This window comes from Mobula birostris, chromosome 26, assembly GCF_030028105.1.
Source record: "Mobula birostris isolate sMobBir1 chromosome 26, sMobBir1.hap1, whole genome shotgun sequence".
NCBI classification, from domain to species: Eukaryota; Metazoa; Chordata; class Chondrichthyes; order Myliobatiformes; family Myliobatidae; genus Mobula; species Mobula birostris.
The window spans coordinates 24,665,065-24,687,381 of NC_092395.1; the positions used below are offsets into that span (position 1 = coordinate 24,665,065).

At 44.2% G+C, this 22,317-nt stretch overlaps 1 protein-coding gene across 2 annotated transcripts in view; it reads right to left on the reverse strand.

Annotated features, from left to right (window-relative positions):
* LOC140188214 (microtubule-associated serine/threonine-protein kinase 3-like) overlaps positions 1-22,317 on the reverse strand; it is a 96,568-nt gene that overhangs the window by 41,219 nt on the left and 33,032 nt on the right. For both annotated transcript variants that reach the window (XM_072244271.1, XM_072244270.1), the window contains 11 exons: positions 19,867-19,936; positions 17,053-17,131; positions 16,655-16,812; positions 15,843-15,918; positions 11,818-12,027; positions 8,174-8,275; positions 5,363-5,495; positions 5,130-5,188; positions 3,643-3,728; positions 3,343-3,551; positions 1,973-2,111 (listed from right to left, as the gene is read on the reverse strand). In XM_072244271.1, the coding sequence (XP_072100372.1) occupies positions 1,973-2,111; positions 3,343-3,551; positions 3,643-3,728; positions 5,130-5,188; positions 5,363-5,495; positions 8,174-8,275; positions 11,818-12,027; positions 15,843-15,918; positions 16,655-16,812; positions 17,053-17,131; positions 19,867-19,936 (1,321 nt within the window). The remainder of the gene's footprint in view (positions 1-1,972; positions 2,112-3,342; positions 3,552-3,642; positions 3,729-5,129; positions 5,189-5,362; positions 5,496-8,173; positions 8,276-11,817; positions 12,028-15,842; positions 15,919-16,654; positions 16,813-17,052; positions 17,132-19,866; positions 19,937-22,317) is intronic.

Consider the following 22,317-nt stretch of genomic DNA (forward strand, 5'->3'; position numbering starts at 1 on the left):
GGAGTGGCAGCTCAGAGAGTGGTCAGTGTAGACTGGTGACGGTCAGCAGTCAGGATGGTAACGCTTCCACAAGCATCCAGTCCCTCCACCATTGACGAACAGTTGCTGCAGTGTGTACTATAGACAACAGATGCACTGCAACAACACACCAAAGTTCTTAAGGCAGCACCTTCCAGACCCACGACCACTACCATCTAGAAGGACGAGAACAGCAGATACCTGGGAACAACACCACTTGGAAATCCCTCTCCAAGTCACTCACCATCCTGACTCGGAAACATATCGTTGTTCCTTCATTGTCGCTGGGTCAAAATCATGAAATTCCCTCCGTAACAGCACTGTAGGTGTACCTACACCTCAGGGACTGCAGCGGTTCAAGAAGGCAGCTCATCACCACCTTCTCAGGGGCAACTAGGGTTGGGCAATAAATGCTGGCTTAGCTGGCAATGCCCACATCCCGTAAAAAAAAAAGTCTGAGTGGAATGTTGAATTAATAATCAAAATCTATCAATCCTAGGTTTAAAATTAACGAATGATCAACCATTAAGCTAGCTTCTCTCCGAAGGACTTGGCACTTCAGATAGTGGATTATAATTTTTACTCTCAGCAATCACACAGCCTATCTAGACAACTTCAATCAAATTGCCACAAGACTCCACTACCCTAAAACGTGTTGCCAGAACTGCTCACAGTATTGTCTGCAAACACGAAGAAATCTGCAGATGCTGGAAATTCAAGCAACACACATCAAAGTTGCTGGTGAACGCAGCAGGCCAGGCAGCATCTTCGTCAGGGCTAGCTGAAGGAAGAGTTAGTAAGAGATTTAAAAGTGGGAGGGGGAGGGGGAGATCCAAAATGATAGGAGAAGACAGGAGGGGGAGGGATGGAGCCAAGAACTGGACAGGTGATTGGCAAAAGGGATATGAGAGGATCATGGGACAGGAGGCCCAGGGAGAAGGGAAATTGGGGGGGGGGGGGAATCCAGAGGGTGGGCAAGGGGTATAGTCAGAGGGACACAAGGAGAAAAAGGAGAGAGAGAGAGAAAGAATGTGTGTATATAATTAACGGATGGGGTACGAGGGGGAGGTGGGGCATTAGCAGAAGTTAGAGAAGTAAATGTTCAAGCCATCAGGTTGGAGGCTACCCAGACGGAATATAAGGTGTTGTTCTTCCAACCTGAGTGTGGCTTCATCTTTACAGTAGAGGAGGCCGTGGATAGACATTATCAGAATGGGATGTGGAATTAAAATGTGTGGCCACTGGGAGATCCTGCTTTAGCAGGCCTGGCAGCGTCTACGGAAGTGAATAATCAGTCAATGTTTCCGGCTGAGATCCTTCTTTAGGACGGAGAAGGAAGGGGGAAGATACCAGAATAAAAAGGCGGGGGGAGGGAAGAAGGCTAGCTGGAAAGTGATAGGTGAAGCCAGGCAGGTGGGAAAGGTCAAGGACTGGAGAAGAAGCAATCCAACAGGATCCATAGGAAAAAGGGAAGGAGGGAACCCAGGGGAAGTAAGAGGCAGGTGAGAAGAGGTAAAAGGTCAGGGAAGGAAATAGAGCGGGGGGGGGAACGACACAGAATTTTGTTTATTGGAAGGAGAAATTGATATTCATGCCATCAGGTTGGAGGGTAACCAGATGGAATACAAGGTGTTTCTCCACCATCCTGAGGGTGGCCTCATCTTGTACTCAGTAAGTTTAAAGGGAGCGTGGGAACTGGGGCCCCAGTGACTTGAAAGGGAGCACAGGAAAAGGAATGATAAAGGGAAAGAATGAAATATAGGAGGAGAGAGAGATAGATGGAAGGAGAATGAAAGGAGAATGAGACAATAGAGGAATGGGGGAGAAAAAAGAAAAAGGAGCACAAAGGAAAAATAGAGTACAGAAAAGTTTGAGAAAGTTAGATAGAGAAATAGACAAGACATTTCTTTCCCGATTTGAAGAAGATCAGGTGCTCTCAAATGCTGTTGCTTACTTGTCTGGTTTGAGGTCCCGATGAACAATGCCATAGTTATGGAGATATTCCAACGCCAGAACTGTTTCTGCAAAGTACATTCTGCTCATGTCAACTGGCAGGGGACCAATATTCTTCAGGAGATTTGCACAGTCTCCACCTAAACACATGAAGCACAGAAAGTCACACCAAGTGCTGGAGCCTTCCTTAGCTGAATCACACTCACTCGGATATCACACTCTACTAGCTTCTGCTATATCTCATTCCACAGACTTCTGCTACACCCACTACCCAGATTAGCACTACCCAACTCTCAGGTCCCCTGCTGCGCTCTCTTTCCTGGGCATCAGTTAATCCCCACCCTCACTCGCTGAACCCCAGCTACAACCCACAACCTTTCTTTTCTTTTTAAATCTTTTTATTAATTTTTAAGATTATAAAGACAGTAACAAAGTTGATACGAAGAGATTGGAATAGTCCTAATAAGCATATACAAAAAGGATTTTAAGTAACATAGGTATAACAGACTTCCAAACTCATAATGAGATTAGTCATAAAGAATAAAAGAAATAAAAAGAAAAAAAATATATATATAAACAAAGAAAAACCCCCAAAAGAAAAAGAAAAAAAATCCAAAAAGAAACAGAACAAAACAGGGCTAGACCAATATCTTGAGTCAGACACGTTCAGTAATATCATCAACTCCGCTCCTCTATTCATATAATTTATGTTAATAAAAAAAAAGATTCGAAAAGGTCAAATTACATCATATGAAAATGTTGCATAAAAGGATTCCAAGTTTCTTCAAATTTAACTGAAGGATCAAAAATATTACTTCTAATTTTTTCCAAATTTAAACTTAATATAGTTTGAGAAAACCACTGAAATGTAGTAGGAGGATTGAACAACCCACAACCCATGCCCTCCTACATGTCACTAGATTGCACATGGGGGCTCTTGGATTACACACACACACACACACACCTTCCTCAAACTGTGATCTTTAGATCCCAATGTACTAATGTTCTGGAAAGAGTCTCATAAACTTCGTCATACTTTCAATGCAGTCCTTGGAATTGAAAGTCCTGGGGTCAAAGACCAGGTGACTGAGAACCTCCAGTACAGTGCAGACACTGAGATCCTGCAGTCGTGACCCCAGTGACCCAGAACCTGAAGTCCCAGGTCCCAATTATTAAGGGCTCTGAGTTACAGATCCCAGGCTGCAGAGTTGCGAGCTCCAGTGACACTGGTATTCTGTATCCAAGGCCTGGGATTTTGGCCACAGATGCAAAGTTGGAAAATTAAGCAGTCAGAGGACCAAACCTCAGCCACATACTCCGCCTGACAATCCTGAACAGTAAGAGGTCCGTGCCCATGACCCTGAGGCTCACCTTCCACATACTCCATCACCATGCACAGATGGCGCCTGGTCTCGAAGGAACAATACATGCTGACAACGAATGGGTTCTCAGCAAATGTTAGGATGTCTCGCTCAACGAACACTTGCTGGATTTGGTTCCTCAGGATCAAGTTGTGCTTATTTACCTTCTTCATGGCAAATCGTTGTCTTGTTTCTATATGTCGGACCAGATAGACAGCCCTGGGGGAGAAAACACCCAGTCACAAACACATTTGCTGCGACCTGATGTTGTCAAAGGGAAAGGGGCAAAATGGTTGTGTATCTGACCTACCCATATGCTCCATTACTGATCAGCTTAATCGTCTCAAAGTCACTCTCAGTAGGTATTCTGCGCAGTGGAATTGATCCAGCTCGTTGCTGAGAAAACAACACTTTGTGAATTAAAAACAAAATCACTCTTCCACTTCAACAATTCAGTAATTCATTGGAAATTGTAAGCATAAGAAACAAAATGCGACCGATTGAGCCTTCAACATTGTGTAGCCTTTCCCAAAACTACTGCCACTTGCGCTGTGCCCATTGCCTTGAACTTCTGTGCCTTGCACTCTGCTTTCTGCCATGTACCTCCAAATGCACTGAAGCTAAAACTTGCCAACAGTGAAACAAGTGGAAAGGCCAGCCCCCATTCTGCACACAGCAAGCTCCACAAACCGAGGGTTATAATGGTCACAAGGTCTAAGTATGTCTGTATTGGAAATGCACCAGGATGCTGCCTGGATTAGAGAGCATGTCTTATGAGGAGACACTGAGCAAGCTAGGGCCCTTCTCTTTGAAGCAAAGGAGGATGAGAGGAAATTTGATAGAACTATACAAAATGAGTCAATAATTCAGGAATAGCTTCTTTCCCTCTGCCATCAGCTTTCTGAATGGACATTGAACCCATGAACATTATCTCACTACTTCTTTTTCCTACTGTAATATATATATATATATATTCTTACCGTAATTTACGTTTTATTATGTATTGCAATATACTGCTGCCACATGACAACAAATTTCATGGCATACACAGTAATAATAAACCTGATTCTGATTTCTGGTAAGAGGAATAGATAGAGTGGATAGACAAAAGACTTTTTCCTTGGGAAGAAATGGCTAATACTGGGGGCATAATTTTAAGGTGATTGGTGAAAAGTATAGGGAAGCAAGTTCTTTACACAGTGAGCCCATGGAACACCATGCCAGGGATGATGGTAGAGGTAGATACATTAGGGGCATTTAAGAAACTCATAGCTAGTTACATGGATAACAGAAAAATGGAGGGCTATGTTGGAAGGAAGGATTAGGTTGATCTTAAGAGTAGGTTAAAAGGTCAGCACAACGTTGTGGGCCAAAGGGCCTGAACTTTTCTATAGTGTTCTATAACAATCATTGGCAGGTGGCTCTTCTTGCAGTGCAGCATCACATTTATACTGTCCATCTAGTAATGCAGCTCTTCTTCAGTACTCCCCCTCTGATAATGCAGTAGTCCTTCAGCACTGTTTTGAAAATAATGAGATATTCCTTTAGCCCTACTCCTCTGGAGTTGCCAGAACACTGATGGTTTCTGAAATTACCTGGCGTCACAGTGGTTAATATGCTAAAGGCAGATGAATCATGCTGCTTATGCCCACAATGCCTTCATATCACTAAAGCACGATCCTGGAAGTAAAAAACTAGCAAAACCAGACTTTCCTGTGCCACTTTAGCACCAGTTTCCTTGCAAGAAATAAGCTCCAGCTCATTTGATCTGAACAGAAATAATTCTGCAATACTCACATCCTGAGACTCATCTGTATTTGGGAAGATTGTGGTAGCACTGTCCAGCTGAACCATTTCTGGGTAAAAGAAAAAACAATTTCAGAAACAGGATTAAACTCAGCACACATCACGCTCACAAAGTCCACAGAGTGGTGTATGATTGAATATGGTCCGGGAAACACAAGACCTCATGGTGTTAGTAGAGAGAGATTATTAGTAATAAGCATCTGAAACATAACCCAAATTTTTACCATGGAGTGGATCCTTTGTCAATCCCAGCTGACTAATGATATATCGAGGAATATCAGTCTTTATCCCTTGTCCAATTTTTGCATGACCCTCAGCTGCTTCCAGTAAATGGTAGAATTCCTCAGGGTCAAACTCCTGTCACCAAATCAGATGATAATTGTTAGATAGCAACCAGACAAAGCTGTTCAGACAGGCTGAGGACAACTAACAATATAATTGTCTTTTCAGGATAACAGTCCTTAATCTGTCTGGTTTATACATGACTCCAGATCTAGCAACAAGGCTGAACCTTTACTACCTCCTCAGTTCAGAGATAATGAGGGATATATAGCAATGCCAACATGAACAATGATCCAGATATCCAAGAAATGTATTTACAAAGAAACTCACCTTAACAGTGCAATATCCCTGTGTTGAAGGATAAAGGTCACTCCCTCCATAAGTGACTACACATTGTTTATTCAAGGAGAATGTCACTCAATGTAATTTGTTCAGATGCTCTCTCTTTTACTAACGGTTCAAAGTTAGTGATTTATCCAGTGTGTCAGTCCCTGCGTGACCGTGCCAAGGCACTGTTTACTTAGAGTGAGGGTCATTCATTCTAGCTGAAGATTAGGCACAGATCACTCGCTATATAACTTCTTGAAGTCCCTACGTATTCAAAGTGATGGTTGCTCTCTGTGTCGCTTTGTAGCTGCTATTTATTCAGGGTAACCTCACCCATGCTGCAACTGTACGGATCCTGCTTATTAAGGGTGAGGTGTTGCACATTCGAAGAACAAATGCAAGAGGAAAGCATATACAGTACATGGCAGGACCTTTAGGTACACTAAGGTACAGAGGGAACTCAGAATAAGAGTCCATAGCTGACTAAAAATGGCACCACAAGCAGGCTGATAAAGAATGCATAAGGCATACTTGCCTTCAGTCAAAGTGCTGAATAAAAAAGCCAGGAAGTCACGTTGCAGCTGCATAACATGTTAGGCTGCATCTTGACACTGTGTAGTTCTGGTCACTGCATTATAGGAAGAATGTTGGGGCTTTGAAGAGGATGCAGAAGAGGTACACCAAGATATTCTCTAAGTTAGCAGAGTAGTAGCTATAAGGAGAGGCTGGATAAACTTGGCTTGTTTTCTCTAGAGTGTCACAAACTGAGTGGTCACCTGATAGAATATATAAAATCATCTGTGGTTTAGACAAGGTCGGACATTCAGGGACATTTTCCTGGGGTGGCAGTGTCAAATACCAGAAGGCTTGGTTTTAAGGTGGGAGGGAGGAAGTTTAAAGGAGATTTACAAAGCAAGTTTTATTTTTTTACACAGAGAACGGGAGGTTCATGGACTTGCTGCCGGGGTAGCGCTGGAAGCAGTCACAATAGAGGTGTTTGGACAGGCACAGAAGCAGGCCGTGTCTAAAGGGATAGAGACCATCTGCAGGCAGATGGGATTAGTTCCATTTGGCAACATGGCTGGCACAGAATCACGGCTGAATGACCTGTTCCTGTACTATTTTGTGTTCATGGTCGGTGTAACTGTATAGAGTTGCAGTTTATTCAAGGCGAGGGTCAACCATGGTGTAACTATGTTACAGGGACTATTCATTCAGGGTGAGGGTCACTGACTGTGTAATTATACAAAGCACTTAATTGGGTGAGGGTGACTCACAGTGCAACTGTATAATGTTACCATTCATTTAGGGTGAGGTTTACAACCTGTGCGATTATACAGAGACACAGTTAGTTCAGAATGAGGACCCTTCACAGGGTAACTCGACATAATCACTGTTTCTTTCAGTGGTGGTGTGGGATGGGTGCTATCTACAATACTGTGTAAAAGTCTTCAGCACATATATTTAGTTAGGGTGCCTAAGACTTTTGCACAGTACCGTAGTAATTTTATGTACGCATTGTCTTCGGCTGTCCATTGATTTCGATGTTGACTGAGGCCTGGGCAAGGTTGTATGGAAGACCGGCAGTTGCCCATGCTGCAAGACTCCCCTCTCCACGCCACCGATGTTGTCCAAGGGAAGGGCACTAGGACCAATACAGCTTGGCACCGGTGTCGTCGCAGAACAATGTGTGGTTAAGTGCCTTGCTCAAGGACACAACATGCTGCCTCAGATGAGGCTCAAACTAGCGACCTTCAGATCACTAGACCGACGTCTTAACCACTTGGCCATGCGCCACACTGCTGCTAAAAAAACATGACATGTACCTGATTCTGATATGGGTCTCTACTCCAGACAGAGAGTAGGAAGGGGGCAGGGAGAGGGGAATCATGGTTGGGAAAGGGGGAAGGGAGAGGGAGAGAGAAGGGAGCAGGAGCACCACAGAGACATTCTATAATGATCAACAGACCAATTGTTTGGAATCAAGTGACCTTGCCTGGTGTCTCAGAGCTGGGTGTGTCTGCATCTGTGCCTGGCACTCCTTCTCTGCCACCCGTTCGCCACCCCTCCCGTGGTGTTCCACTCCTGAAATTCCCAACATCCTTTGTTCCTGCCGGATTTACAAATCTGCTCTCTGCTCCATATTGGGGAGGGAGGGAACGTCGACTCAGACCATGAGAGGCCTGCGTCGGGCATTTTTCATGCCTTACAAGGCGCAGCTGTAAGTCTGTGTGGGGCGCCACTCCTCTGTGCGAGTGTGTGTGTGTGTGTCCATATTGACAAATACAGTACTGTGATAAAGTCTTAGGCATCCCAGCTATACCTAAGACTTGTGCTCAGTACTGTACTGTAAATTCCAGGGGGTTTCTCTTTCTGCCTTAATGCAATTTCTGAAGGACTGGCAAGTAAGACCCTGAGATACTCACCAAACACTCGAGCAGGCGAGCTGGTCGAGCAATGATCATCAGCAGTTTCTTCACCAGTTGAGTAATGAACGTCACCTCCTCACTGTCTGAGCGGTCAAAGGCCTGGAGAGAGAAGCAGAGCACAGCAATGGGGAACTGGGATACAATGGAAGGGGGTAACCATACAAGAAGGAACAGGAAGTAGAGTGAGCAGAAAGGGAGGAATGCAGTCCAATCCTCCCTCCGACTCAGTTCCTGCTTGACAAGTTGTTGTTTGGGAAGGCTCCACACAGACCTCTCGCTCTGGAGGTGATCAGAGTTCGGGCTGCAGACCGTCATCCCAGCAGAGTTCAAAAGATGATAAATGCAAGCTGTGAGTGGCAGTGGATCCCTGGTTGCAGGATGTGAGGATCCACAGTCAAAGTGTGTACAATAATTATCATTAGGTCAGAGTTAGAGATGTTTACTAGTTAACTACATTCTCAAAAAGCAGCCACACCTGCATGAGGCAAGATTTGGACAATATTCAGGCATGAGAAGCAGCAAGTAACATCTATGCCACAGGAATGCCAGGCAATGGCCATCTTCGTCAACAGAGTCTAACTCCCTTCCCTTGACACTGAGTCCCTAACACGAACATCCAGGAAGACATCACTGAACAGTCAGCCAAACCACACAAATACTATGGCTACAGGACAGAGGCTGAATGTACTGTGGTGACTGACTCACCTCATAATATGACAAAATTTTTCCAGCATGACGGTGTGGGTTGTTGGTGGGGAAAGGGGGGAGTCCCAGACAGAGTGCGGGGGAGGGGTGGAAGTGTGGGGATCTAGACCTAGGGTTCAGGAGTTAGTGGTATATGAGTTTGTGGATGTGTTTGCGATAGATCACAACACAGGGTCAAGGTTATATCTGGTCGTCTCATTATGAGAAGGACGTGGAAGCTTTAGAGAAGATGGAGAGGAGATTTACCAGGATGCTGCCTGTCGAGAGGCCATGTCTTATGAGAATAGATTGAGTGAGCTAGAGCTTCCTCTTTGCAGCAAGGGTGTTTGATAGAAACATAGAAACACAGAAAATAGGTGGAGTAGGCCATTCGGCCCTTTGAGCCTGCACCGCCATTCAGTATGATCATGGCTGATCATCCAACTCAGAACCCTGTACCTGCCTTCTCTCCATACCCCCGATCCCTTTAGCCACAAGGGCCATATCTATCTCCCTCTTAAATATAGCCAATGAACTGGCCTCAGCTGTTTCCTGTGGCAGAGAATTCCTCAGGTTCACCACTCTCTGTGTGAAGAAGTTTTTCCTCATCTCGGTCCTAAAAGGTTTCCCCTTTATCCTCAAACTGTGACCCCTTGTTTTGGACTTCCCCAACATCAGGAACAATCTTTCCACATAATAAGATCCCCCCTCCATCTTCTAAATTCCAGAGAGTATAAGCCTAGGTGATCCAGTCTTTCATCATATGAAAGTCCTACCATCCCAGGAATCAATCTGGTGAACCTTCTTTGTACTCCCTCTATGGCAAGAATGTCTTTCCTCAGATTAGGGGACCAAAACTGCACGCAATACTCCAGGTGTGGTCTCACCAAGGCCTTGTACAACTGCAGTAGTACCTCCCTGCTCCTGTACTCGAATCCTCTTGCTATGAATGCCAGCATACCATTCACCTTTTTCACCACCTGCTGTACCTGCATGCCCACTTTCAATGACTGGTGTACAATGACACCCAGGTCTCGTTGCACCTCCCCTTTTCCTAATCGGCCACCATTCAGATAATAATCTGTTTTCCTGTTCTTGCCACCAAAGTGGATAACCTCACATTTATCCATATTAAATTGCATCTGCGATGAATTTGCCCACTCACCTAACCTATCCAAGTCACCCTGCATCCTCTTAGCATCCTCCTCACAGCTAACACTGCCGCCCAGTTTCGTGTCATCCACAAACATGGAGATGCTGCATTTAATTCCTTCATCTAAGTCATTAATATATATTGTAAACAACTGGGGTCCCAGCACTGAGCCTTGCAGTACCCCACGAGTCACTGTCTGCCATTCTGAAAAGGTCCCGTTTATTCCCACTCTTTGCTTCCTGTCTGACAACCAATTCTCTATCCACATCAATACCATACCCACAATACCATGTGCTTTAAGTTTGCACACTAATCTCCTGTGTGGGACCTTGTCAAAAGCCTTTTGAAAATCCAAATATACCACATCCACTGGTTCTCCCCTATCCACTCTACTAGTTACATCCTCAAAAAATTCTATGAGATTCGTCAAACATGATTTTCCTTTCACAAATCCATGCTGACTTTGTCCGGTGATTTCACCGCTTTCCAGATGTGCTGTTATCACATCTTTGATAACTGACTCTAGCATTTTCCCCACCACCGATGTTAGGCTAACCGGTCTATAATTCCCCGGTTTCTCTCTCCCTCCTTTTTTAAAAAGTGGGGTTACATTAGCCACCCTCCAATCCTCAGGAACTAGTCCAGAATCTAAAGAGTTTTGAAAAATTATCACTAATGCATCCACTATTTCTTGGGCTACTTCCTTAAGCACTCTGGGATGCAGACCATCTGGCCCTGGGAATTTATCTGCCTTTAATACCTTCAATTTACCTAACACCACTTCCCTACTAACATGTATTTCCCTCAGTTCTTCCATCTCACTGGACCCTTGGTCCCCTACTATTTCCGGAAGATTATTTATGCCCTTCTTAGTGAAGACAGAACCAAAGTAGTTATTGAATTGGCCTGCCATGTCCTTGTTCCCCATGATCAATTCACCTTTTTCTGACTGTAAGGGACCTACATTTGTCTTAACCAATCTTTTTCTTTTCACATATCTATAAAAGCTTTTACAGTCAGTTTTTATGTTCCCCGCCAGCTTTCTCTCATAATCTTTTTTCCCTTTCCTAATTAAGCCCTTTGTCCTCCTCTGCTGGACTCTGAATTTCTCCCAGTCCTCAGGTGTGCCAATTTTTCTGGCTAATTTATATGTTTCTTCTTTGGAATTGATACTATCTCTAATTTCCCTTGTCAGCCACGGGTGCACTACCTTCCCTGGTTTATTCTTTTGCCAGACTGGGATGAACAATTGTTGTAGTTCATTTGCCAAAAATATATTCAGTGATAGAGGGGTACAAGATTATATGAAGCACAGATTGAGAGGTAAGCCAAAGACTTGTACCCAGGGTGGAAATGACTATAATTTTAAGGTGGTTGGAGAAAAGCACAGGGGGAATGTCAGAGTTTATGTATTTTACATAGAGAGTGTTGGATGTGGAACTCTCTGCCAGGGATGCTGATAGAAGCAGATGTTTACAGCCATTTAAGAAATTCTTAGATAGGCACGTGGATGACAGGAAAATGGAGGCTATGTAGTTAGATTGATCTTAAGAGTAAGTTAATAGGTCAACACAACATTGTGGATCGACAAGCCTGTGCTGTACTGTAATATTTTGAAGGTGCGGTATTGGTTGGTGGGGTTTATAGATGGGCATTGGCTGTTTGCAACCGGATTTGGGCTTGTGCAGTTTTGCAAGTGGCAATTAGGCTAGGGGGTTAATAGTACTGTGAGGATGTGGTTGCATGCAGGGTTTGTATGGGTCACCCACAGCTGTGTGTAGAGATGGGTCAGGTTATAACTCACATCATGCAACAACTTCTCCAGATTTTCCTGTAACTCCAGGAAGTAGCGTGAAGTGACAAGGGCCTCCCGTGACTTGTCCAGACAGTCCCGGGCCAGCTCAATGATCTGATGGTGGATGAATCCCAGCACCCCATCGGCCAGGGGCAAAACAGCTTTTGGCGAGAAGCTACTGATGATCTCCTGCAGTTTCTCCTCCATCTGAGCAGTTGCCTGTAACCAACAGAGTATAAAGTAGAACAGATAGTAGGAGGCAAGACCATTATACACAGAACACTACTGAAGCAGACAGAAACCCAATATAACTGTGGTAGGATACAAAACTGGAGCATATACCCACTTCACTTTTCAATAAAGTCTGATCCTGGCCTCAGCTCCACTTACTCAAACTTTCAATTGCCTATAGAAAAAACTCTATAGTCAAAAATATATTCAGTGTCTTAGCCTCCACAGCATTCTATAGCAAGGAATTCCAAAAGTGCACATCCATCTGATTGAGTTTTTCCAAGGGATAACTAAGTATGCCAAGAACAGGTGACGCTGTTAACCTGACCAGCATGGACTTCCATAAACCCTTAGATGAGCTCCAAAATGAGAATGTAGCCAATGGATAAATGTTCATGGCCTCCAAACTGCCCACGGTAAACTGGATCTAAATTGCTAATGGCTAACTAGATCAAAATTGTCAACAGCAAACTGGATCCAAAAGTAGCTTGATGATAAGTGGGTGATAGTTGATTGTTTTTCCAACTGGAAGCCCGTGACCAGTGGTGTACAAGGACTGGTGCTGGGAGCTTTGCTGTTTCTTATATACAGTGGCATGCAAAACTTTGGGCACCCCCTCAAAATTTCTGTTATGTGAATAGCTAAGTGATTAACAGATGACCTGATTTCCAAAAGGCATAAAATTAAAGATGACACATTTCTTTAATATCTTAAGCAAGATTATTTTTTTATTTCCATCTTTCACAGTTTCAAAATAACAAAAAAGGAAAAGGGCCCAAAGCAAAAGTTTGGGCACCCTGCATGGTCAGTACTTAGTAACACCCCCTTTGGCAAGTATCACAGCTTGTAAATGCTTTCTGTAGCCAGCTAAGAGTCTTTCAAATCTTGTTTGGGGGATTTTCGCCCATTCTTCCTTGCAAAAGGCTTCCAGTTCTGTGAGATTCTTGGGCCGTCTTGCATGCACTGCTCTTTTGAGGTCTATCCACAGATTTTCGATAATGTTTAGCTCAGGGGACTTTGAAGGCCATGGCAAAACCTTCAGCTTGCGCCTCTTGAGGTAGTCCATTGTGGATTTTGAGGTGTGTTTAGGATCATTATCCTGTTGTAGAAGCCATCCTCTTTTCATCTTCAGCTTTTTTAACAGACGGTGTGATGTTAGCTTCCAGAATTTGTTTCAATTGAATTCATTCTTCCCTCTGCCAGTAAATGTTCCCCATGCCACTGGCTGCAACACAAGCCCAAAGCATGATCGATCCACCCCCATGCTTAACAGTCGGAGAGGTGTTCTTTTCATGAAATTCTGCACCCTTTTTCCTCCAAACATACCTTTGCTCATTGCGGCCAAAAAGTTCTACTTTAACTTCATCAGTCCACAGGACTTGTTTCCAAAACGCATCAGGCTTGTTTAGATGTTCCTTTGCAAACTTCTGAAGCTGAATTTTGTGGTGAGGATGCAGGAAAGGTTTTCTTCTGATGACTCTTCCATGAAGGTCATATTTGTGCAGGTGTCGCTGCACAGTAGAACAGTGCACCACCACTCCAGAGTCTGCTAAATCTTCCTGAAGGCCCTTTACAGTCAAACAGGGGTTTTGATTTGCCTTTCTCGCAATCCTACGAGCAGTTCGCTCAGAAAGTTTTCTTGGTCTTCCAGACCTCAACTTGACCTCTACCATTCCTGTTAACTGCCGCTTCTTAATTACATTACGAACTGAGGAAAACGGCTACCTGAAAACACTTTGCTATCTTCTTATAGCCTTCTCCTGCTTCGTGGGCATCATTTATTTTAATTTTCAGAGTGCTAGGCAGCTGCTTAGAGGAGGCCATGGCTGCTGATTGTTGGGACAAGGTTTGAGGAATCAGGGTATTTATAAAGCTTTGAAATTTGCATCACCTGGCCTTTCCTAACAATGACTGTGAACAAGCCATAGCCCTAACAAGCTAATTAAGGTCTGAGACCTTGGTAAAAGTTATCTGAGAGCTCAAATCTCTTGGGGTGCCCAAACTTTTGCATGGTGCTCCTTTCCTTTTCTTCACTCTAAAATTGTACAAAACAAAAATTATACACTAATCTTGCTTAAAATGTTGAAAAGAATGTTTCACCTTTAACTTTATATGACTTTTGGAGATCAGTTCATCTTCTACTCACAGGAGCAGAAATTTTGACCAGGGGTGCCCAAACTTTTGCATGCCACTGTACACCATCAAGTTGGATGACGATGACGACAAGTGATCAAGATGCTTGCAGACAACCTGAAAGTTCGCAATGTTGTTGATAGTGAAGAGGACTGGCCATAGGATATCACTGATGAGTTTGGAAAGATGGACAGAGCAATGACACATGGAAATTAATCGTGAAAAGTGTTGGGATGACTAATAAGTAGATCCCTGGAAGTAATAAAGAACAGAGGGACCTTGATATACTCAAGACGGATAAGAAGGCATACAAGTTACTTGCTTTTATTACAGTAGATGGGACATTTAAGAGTAGAAGGGTTATAGTACAACAATATTAAATATTTTCCCATTATTTTCTGTTCTTATATTGGACTTCTAGCACCTGTAGTTTTTGATTTTCATGTTATTAGTTCAGCCGCAGCTGGAGTACTATGTGCAGTTGCGTTCATTACCTTATAAGAATGATGTGATTCAACTGAAGTGAGTGCGGGATGGGGGGTGGAATTCAACAGGATATTGCCTGGAATGAGGAGAGACTGAGTAGGCTTGATGTTTGTTTTACTAGGGCAGAGTAAAACAAACAATCAGGGACCTGACTGAAGTGTATAAAAGTACGAAGGGCATGGGCAGGGTAGGTCGTGGGAAACTTCTTCTCTTAGAAAAGTTGCAGAGTTTTAAGATAAAGGGCTGGTGATTTAAAGGGCATTTAAAGAAGTTGAAGCACTTAGGAATCTTACAAATTTCAATAAAATTACCTCCTATTTTTCTAAACCCCAATTAGTTTAGATCCAACTATTCAATCATTCATCTCAGGGTAATCTCTTCATCCCAGGAGTTAATCTTGTCAACCTTCTCTAAATTGCCTCCTGGGTAATTACAGACTTCCTTAAATAAGGAAGCAGAAGCTAAATGTAGTGTTGTGGGTGTGATCTCAACAAAGCTCCGAGAAACAGTGGCGGAAATCATGCTGTCAGTTTCAGCAATATCGTTTGAAGAAGAAATCCTGGCAGGTCACTGGGAAGAACATTTTCCCAAAGATGGGTGAGCTGGTGATGCAGAGAATAAGTAGGAACTCACACCCTTCTCCTTCAGTGGAACTCACCCAGATTTACACTGGAATTTTGTTCTCATGTCTGAGGCGAGCAAGAAATCCTTAGAACTTAAAGGTTTGGATGCAAAAGATAGGCCAAGCATAGCACCTCATGTGTACAGCATCAGAGCTGAAAGAATCCTGGTTTACAAGGACATCATGGGTGTTATGTCCCCTCTGGTTTGGTTGCTATTTTTTTTACTTACTAAATCTCATTGCTTACTTGTAAGCTGCTGATTACTTACTATTGCATTGTTAAGCAATTAACCTTCGATGTCAAGTTGTCCATTATATATTCGCTTGTATTCATTCACTAGTCAGAAGCACCTTTACGGGATGAAGGAATTTTAATCAATATTTGATCAATCTTTCGTGAGAATGCCGAGAAATACTTTCTTTTTCCTCAGCTCCTTTGTACTGTAACTGGTTGGTGAACAATAAAACCGCATTCAAACTACAATTACACTGAGACTGGAGTTTATCGATCTGCTCGAGAGACAGGGGAAATCCTAAGTGAAGGCAGAATAATGGGACTTACCTTAGGAAACCGTTCTTTATAAACATGGTTCATCATCACAATCTCATTATCGAAGGAAAGCGAAGAGCGTCCAGGGCTATGAGGAAACAGAAATAACAAAGGTATTATTACCTTTATTAATATTATTTACATTATAGACAAAATTTTATTGGCATTACCACCACAATTGATATTGATGATAGCGCTGACATCAGACGTGTTGAAGCACCGAAAAATCAAGCTGCTGAGGAACTCAACAGGTCAGACAGCATCTGTGGAAGGAAATGGGCAATTGACATTTTATGTCGAGACTCTTCATCTGGACTGAAAGAAAGAGGAAAGACATCGAGTATAAAGAGGGGGATGGGTGGAGCAAGAGGTGTCGAATGTCAAGAAGGGGTTGATGGGCTGATGGATTCAGGTGGGGGAGAGAGAATAGTGAAAATAGTGACACTCAAAAAAAGAGCTGCAGATTATGGAATCTAATAAGAAAGGAAGACGAAGAGAGGAACCAAATAAGGGAGATGGGATCAATGCAGGGTGGGGGGGGGGAGCCATTTTAACCTTCCTCCTGTCAGTACAGCCCTCATGCCTTTGCCTCCCCATGAGAGATCACTGTCAACAGAAGCTGCTGCCCTCTTGAGTATTTCAGTCTACAAGATTGTCCTTGTTCCAATGTGTGTACGAGAGTGGCTTCAGTGTCTGCTGGGTGACCTGCATCCCAGCGAGTGGATATCGGTCACACTCAATGACACTGAAAGGTAGGGTAATCAAGATACAATGATTGTTCCTCTGGATCTCCCTCCCTCCCTTTGTCTGTCTGCCTGTCATACCTGAGACTCCGGGATCGAGGACGGGTGGTGGGTGACTGAGAGCCCTCGTCATCGCCGACGCTGTCAGTGCTGCGGAAGTGCTTGCAGAGGGAACGGAGCTCCTCTGCAGTGGGCTGGAATGGCAGCTGGTGCAGCCGCTCCTGAGAGGAGGAGGAGGACTGGAGGGAACATGGAACAATGTAAAGCCGCGGTCTGAACAAACTCTACATAATGCCCACAAACAGCCTCCCCAACCCACACACAGCCATCTTTTCCCACACTCTCCCCTCTCCCCGCCATTCACACACACATTTCCATTCCTATGCAGTTAACCCATGCTGTTCTTCACCCCTCTCACTCCCCACATTACATGTAGGTAGAATAGGGCAACTGCCCATCAGCCTTGAGCACGGACTCACAGACAGGGTTGAGCTTGGAGTGTTGGTTCCATATCCAGACGATGGGAGCGAGGCCAAGGACCAGCGGCGGCCATCCACCCTGTAAAGAAGATCAGCACAGCATGATCCCGCCACTGCCAGGAAATAACAAATCCCTTCATAACCAGCCACACCTGCCCCACCAGTAACTCCCTGTACAGCTAACCTCAGACTGGTCAATCTCAGAATAGTAATGAAAACAAAACATTGGAAGAACTTTCCCCCTATCTTCTTATTCTGGTATCTGCCCCCTTTGCAGTTCTGATAAAGGGTCTCAGACTGAAACACCGACTATTTATTCCCTTGCGTAGATGTTGCCTGACCTGCTGAGTTCCTCCAGCATTTTGTTTGTGTTGCTCTGCATTTCCAGCCTCTGCAGAATCTCCTGTATTCATGTCCGGGTGAACTCAGTGGGTGGAGCATTACATGTGGAGGCAAGAATTGCAAGCTAACTTTTCAGGTTCAGACCCTGCATCAGGACTGAGGGGGAAGAGGAAAGACTGGCAGGATATAGCAGAGTGAACTGGGATAGGATAAAGGCTGGTAAGTGATAGGCAGAACCAGATGGGGAGGGGATGGTGGTAGATAGGGGGAGGGGTGAGGATGGGACAGGTGAACAAAGCAGTAACCTCAAACAGGTCCCTTCTCTGCTCCTAGTAAAACAAACATCAAACCTACTCGGTCTCTCCTCCTTGCTGTTACACTCCATCCTAGGTAATATCCTGCTGATCACCCCACCGCTTGCACTCCCTTCAATTTTATCAAATAGTTCTTACAAGATATTCAATACGACTGCACACAGTACTTCAGCTGTGGCTTAACTAAGGCAAAAAGATGAGTGGGTAGGGTGTGCAAGGAGAACAGAGGGGGTGTGGATTACCTGAAATCACAAAATTCAATGCCCCCCCCAAAGGAAATATGTGATATTCTTCTTCAAATTTGCATTTGGTTTTTATGTAGTAATGGAGAGGGCCGAGGATTCATGGGTGGGTGTGGGAGAGGGAAGGAGGGTTAAAATGATGTGCTATCAAAAGCTCAATATGGCTGTTGCAGACAGAACCCAGGTAGTAGACTATACTGTCTCACCAAGGCTAATGTTTTTGTTCCTTAGGACATAGGAGAATGAGGGGTGACTTTACAGAGATGATGAGAGGAATGGATAAAGTGGACAGTAACAGTCTTTTCTCCAGGTTACAGCAGTCCAAAACTAGGGAGGTTAGGTTTAACTTGAGGGGAAAGAGGTTTAAAAGGGACCTGAGGGTCAACTTTCTCACACGGAGGGTGGTGAGTATACGGATTGGGCTGCAGAGGAAATGGTTGAGGCAGACTCAAGAGTATTAATTAAGAAACACTTGAATAGGTAACTGGAGGGGTGGGGCTTGGAGGAACGTGAGCTGAATGAGGAAGTTGAGCCTAGCTGGGTGGGCTTTTTGGCTGAGGGACCCATGTCCATGCTGTATTGCTCTATGGCCAACAGTGGCAGCATCGTGAGCACCAAATGCAGTAAATCAGTTTGGGAGAGATGCGGGTGAATGTTTGCCGCACCTGAAAGTGTTATTTAAGTCATTCAATTGTAGTGAGTCAAGAGCTGAAAGGGCAGGTGTTATGGCTGAAGGGGACAGCAGTGGATGAGTGGTCCAGGAGGTTGTGAGGAGAGTATCCCTGCAGGAAGCAGGAAGGGTGAGAATGTGTCTGGTGGTTGGATTACGTTGGAGCTGGAGAAAACACAGAGGATGATGCTCCAGATTGGAGGGGTCGAGGATGAGGATGCTGTTCTGTCCATGCAGAAGCAGACGTACAAGAAATAAGGGAAATGCATATGAGGTCTCCGATCAATTATGGCAAAGGGGAAGGCATGTTTCTGGAAGAAGGAGATAATCTCAGACGTTCTAAACTAGCAGGCCTCAACATCAGAATAGATGGAGTGGAGACAGAGAAATTGAGGAAACGAGTTAGCATCCGTATAGGGGGCAGAACGGGAGAAAGTGGAGTCAAGATAGCTGTGGGACTTGGTATTGTATAGAAGAGGTCAGTGACATCTGTCTCATGAGATGGAGAACAAGAAATCCATGGGTTATGTGACAAGGTTAGCTTCAGATTCAAGGCCTGGGTCTGGATCAGGCCTGGATTCACATTTAAGGGCTGGAGGCTGAGGGTCCTGGATTGGTGTAGGGGTTGTGGTCATAGATTGAGCACACAGTCAAAGCTGGTGTCCTGGAATTGGATCAGCCACAGATTGGGCTGCAACAGTATCAGGGCACTTAAAAGCCTGGTTAGGAAGTGACCTCCAGCACCTAAAGATGTACAGACTCAAAATTTAGAATCAGGGCCAGGCACAAGGAAAGGAATCTCAGGCATTAGGGGAACTTCAAGGAAATCTCAGGTCAACCAATGATAAGTTAACCTCACATTGAGATCATCTTCTTAGCTTGTGCCAAACAAATCAAGTGGAACTGGAATTGTGGAGAGTGGCAGGACTGGAAAGTGAGCAGGCTAGCCTTTCAGTGGAGGGAAGGAAGGAATGGATTGGAGGAAGGACAGGTACAAGATTGGAGGGAGGGAGGAAGGGAAAGAAGAGGCTTGTGAGGGAAGGAAAGTACAGGATTGGAAGGGATGGAGGGAAAGTATGGGATTGGAAGGAAGATATGGGATTGGAGAGAGGGTAGAAATAGAGCAGAGAGGAACAACTAAGATTGGACTGAGGAAAGGGGTAGCCAGTATCCTTCCTTCCATCTAGAACACTCTGTATATGCCCCAATAAGCAGAAAAATTCTCACATCCAGAATTCTACCATACCTGCGTGCGAAGGGGAAGTTGAGAGCAGGACTGGTGGACAAATTCCTTGGACTGTCCAGCGGGCTTCCAGCTAAACAAATTCACAGACATTAGTCAAAGAAATTGTAATTAAGAAGTGAAATCTAAATTAAGCAACAGCACAGGTGTTAGAGAATAAAATGTTCCAAGCATTGGTTAGGTATAGAATAAAGCAGCCTCTTTACATTGCCCTTCCAGGGGCTCCTGGCTGTTCCGCGGTCTAAACTTATGCTCAGGGGTGACCGTGCTTTTGCTATTGTAGCCCCTAGACTGTGGAACAGCATTCCCCTCCCTATCAGATCTGCCCCCTCCATCGACTCTTTTAAATCCAGGCTCAAATCTTACTTTTATTCACTAGCGTTTGAATCCTCCTGATATGGCTGATTTTTGGCTTGTGCCAAGGCCCTTGTGTTGTTTCTTTTGTGCCTATAAGCTGTTTGCCTTGTTGGTTATGTCTGTGTTTCTCGTATTTGTAATTTTAGCTATTCTGCTCTGATCTGTACAGCACTTTGGTCAACGTGGGTTGTTTTTAAATGAGCTATATAAATAAATTTGACTTGACTTGACTTGACTTGACTTCCAAGGCCAGGGACAACAGATGTTTAACACTGAGATAATCAACATTAATTTCTTCCTTTGCCCCACCAGACTCTATTATCTCCATCCTCTCCCTGATACACGATCATTCACAATCTTGACATGATGTCTGACCCTAAGCTGAGAGTATCAGGGACATTTTCACACCACCTCTCAGCCAGGTCTATTTCTATCTCCGTAACTGCTCTTTCTGCCTCAGTTCATCTGCGGTTGAAACCTTCATCCACTCCTCTGTCACTTCAGACATGACAATTACATTCACTTCAGCCTATTCCCTCTCATTGTACTCTCTGCCAACTTGCGGTCAGTAAAGTATCACAACACCGTGTCCTAACTCACACCAAGAGCTGCTTGCCATCCCAGATACATGGGATCAAGGTCTAACATAGTCATAGTCATAGTCATACTTTATTGATCCCAGGGGGAAATTAACATTGGTGGATGGGAACTAAGACCAAAATCAGGGTTTGGGCTGCAATAGAATCAGGACCCTTCCTGGTTTTTGTTCAGACAATGCCATGATTTTATAATACTCATCCTTATTTTCAACTCCCTTGGTGGTCAGATCCCTTCCAAACTTGGTAATCTCTTTGAGGCCTTTAACCCTCTGAGCTATCTGCTCTTCTCCAGTTTGGGCCATTTGAAACTTAATCACTCCAATATAAGGAGCCATGCCTTCAGCTGCCAAGACCCAATGCTCTAGAATTCTCCTCAACCCTTTCCACCTCTCTATCGCTTTTAGCTCCACTGAGATGATCCTTAAAAATAACCTCATCTACCCTAATTATGCTTTATATATCCTGGTATCAATGTTTGTCTGGTAATGTTCCTGCGAAGCATTTTGGTTTATTTTGCCTTATGAAAGGTGCTACCACATATTCATGAATAGAGTGATAAGAGCCTAACGTGGACAAATGGCTTCAGGATAAATCGGTGTCATGGTCTGCATGGATGACTTGGGCCAAAGGACCATGCTAAACTCTGTGAATATATTTTACAAACATCATTATCTTCTTGCAGCTGTGCCTATAAGGATTGCTGGTTAGGCCACACATCAACCTGATCCTTCTCTGGCCTGAGGCCGATGGCTGGCTGCTGTGCTCATGGGGACAGCAGAAGTGCAACTGGCACGGATTCCAATTCAGATAAATATAGCAGATTTGAACATAAGCAAAGGAAGGTTGGAAGAGATTAATCCTGACGTCAAGACAACTGTGACTCCGGGGAACTGAGGAAACATCTATCCTAGTTAAAGTCGCCTGTTTAACTAGTACCCTTGTCATAGGGCTCAATCATAGACCCTCCATCACTACTGCACTATGGCTGCAGAGTGCAACATCTTAAAGATATACTGTGGCTACCAGCCAAGGCTCTTCCAATAGCAGCTTCTAATCCCACTCGCTCTATAGCAAACAGACAAGGCAGCAGGTGCACTGAACCCCATCCACTCCATGTTCTCTTCCAACCTATACATCATCTTGATTTTGAATTTGACTGGCATTTCTTTATCACCACCAGATCTGCATCCTAGAACTCTTTGTCAACAGCACTGTGGGAACATCTTCATCAGAAGGACCTACAGCAATTCAAGGCCACAGCTCATTACAACCATTTTAAGGGCAGTTGAATGGGCAATAAATATTGGTTTTACCAGGAATTATTGGGAAATGTTCCATTAATAGCAGTTTCCCAAACACCCACCTCACAGGATAATATGAATTCTACTTTTGAAAAGCCATCAACCTCCCACCTCATCTAGTATATTCTCTAACTTCAGGAGTTCACAGTCAACCAGTAATGGGATAGTGTGTTCCAGTGATCCCTACCTATCTACTG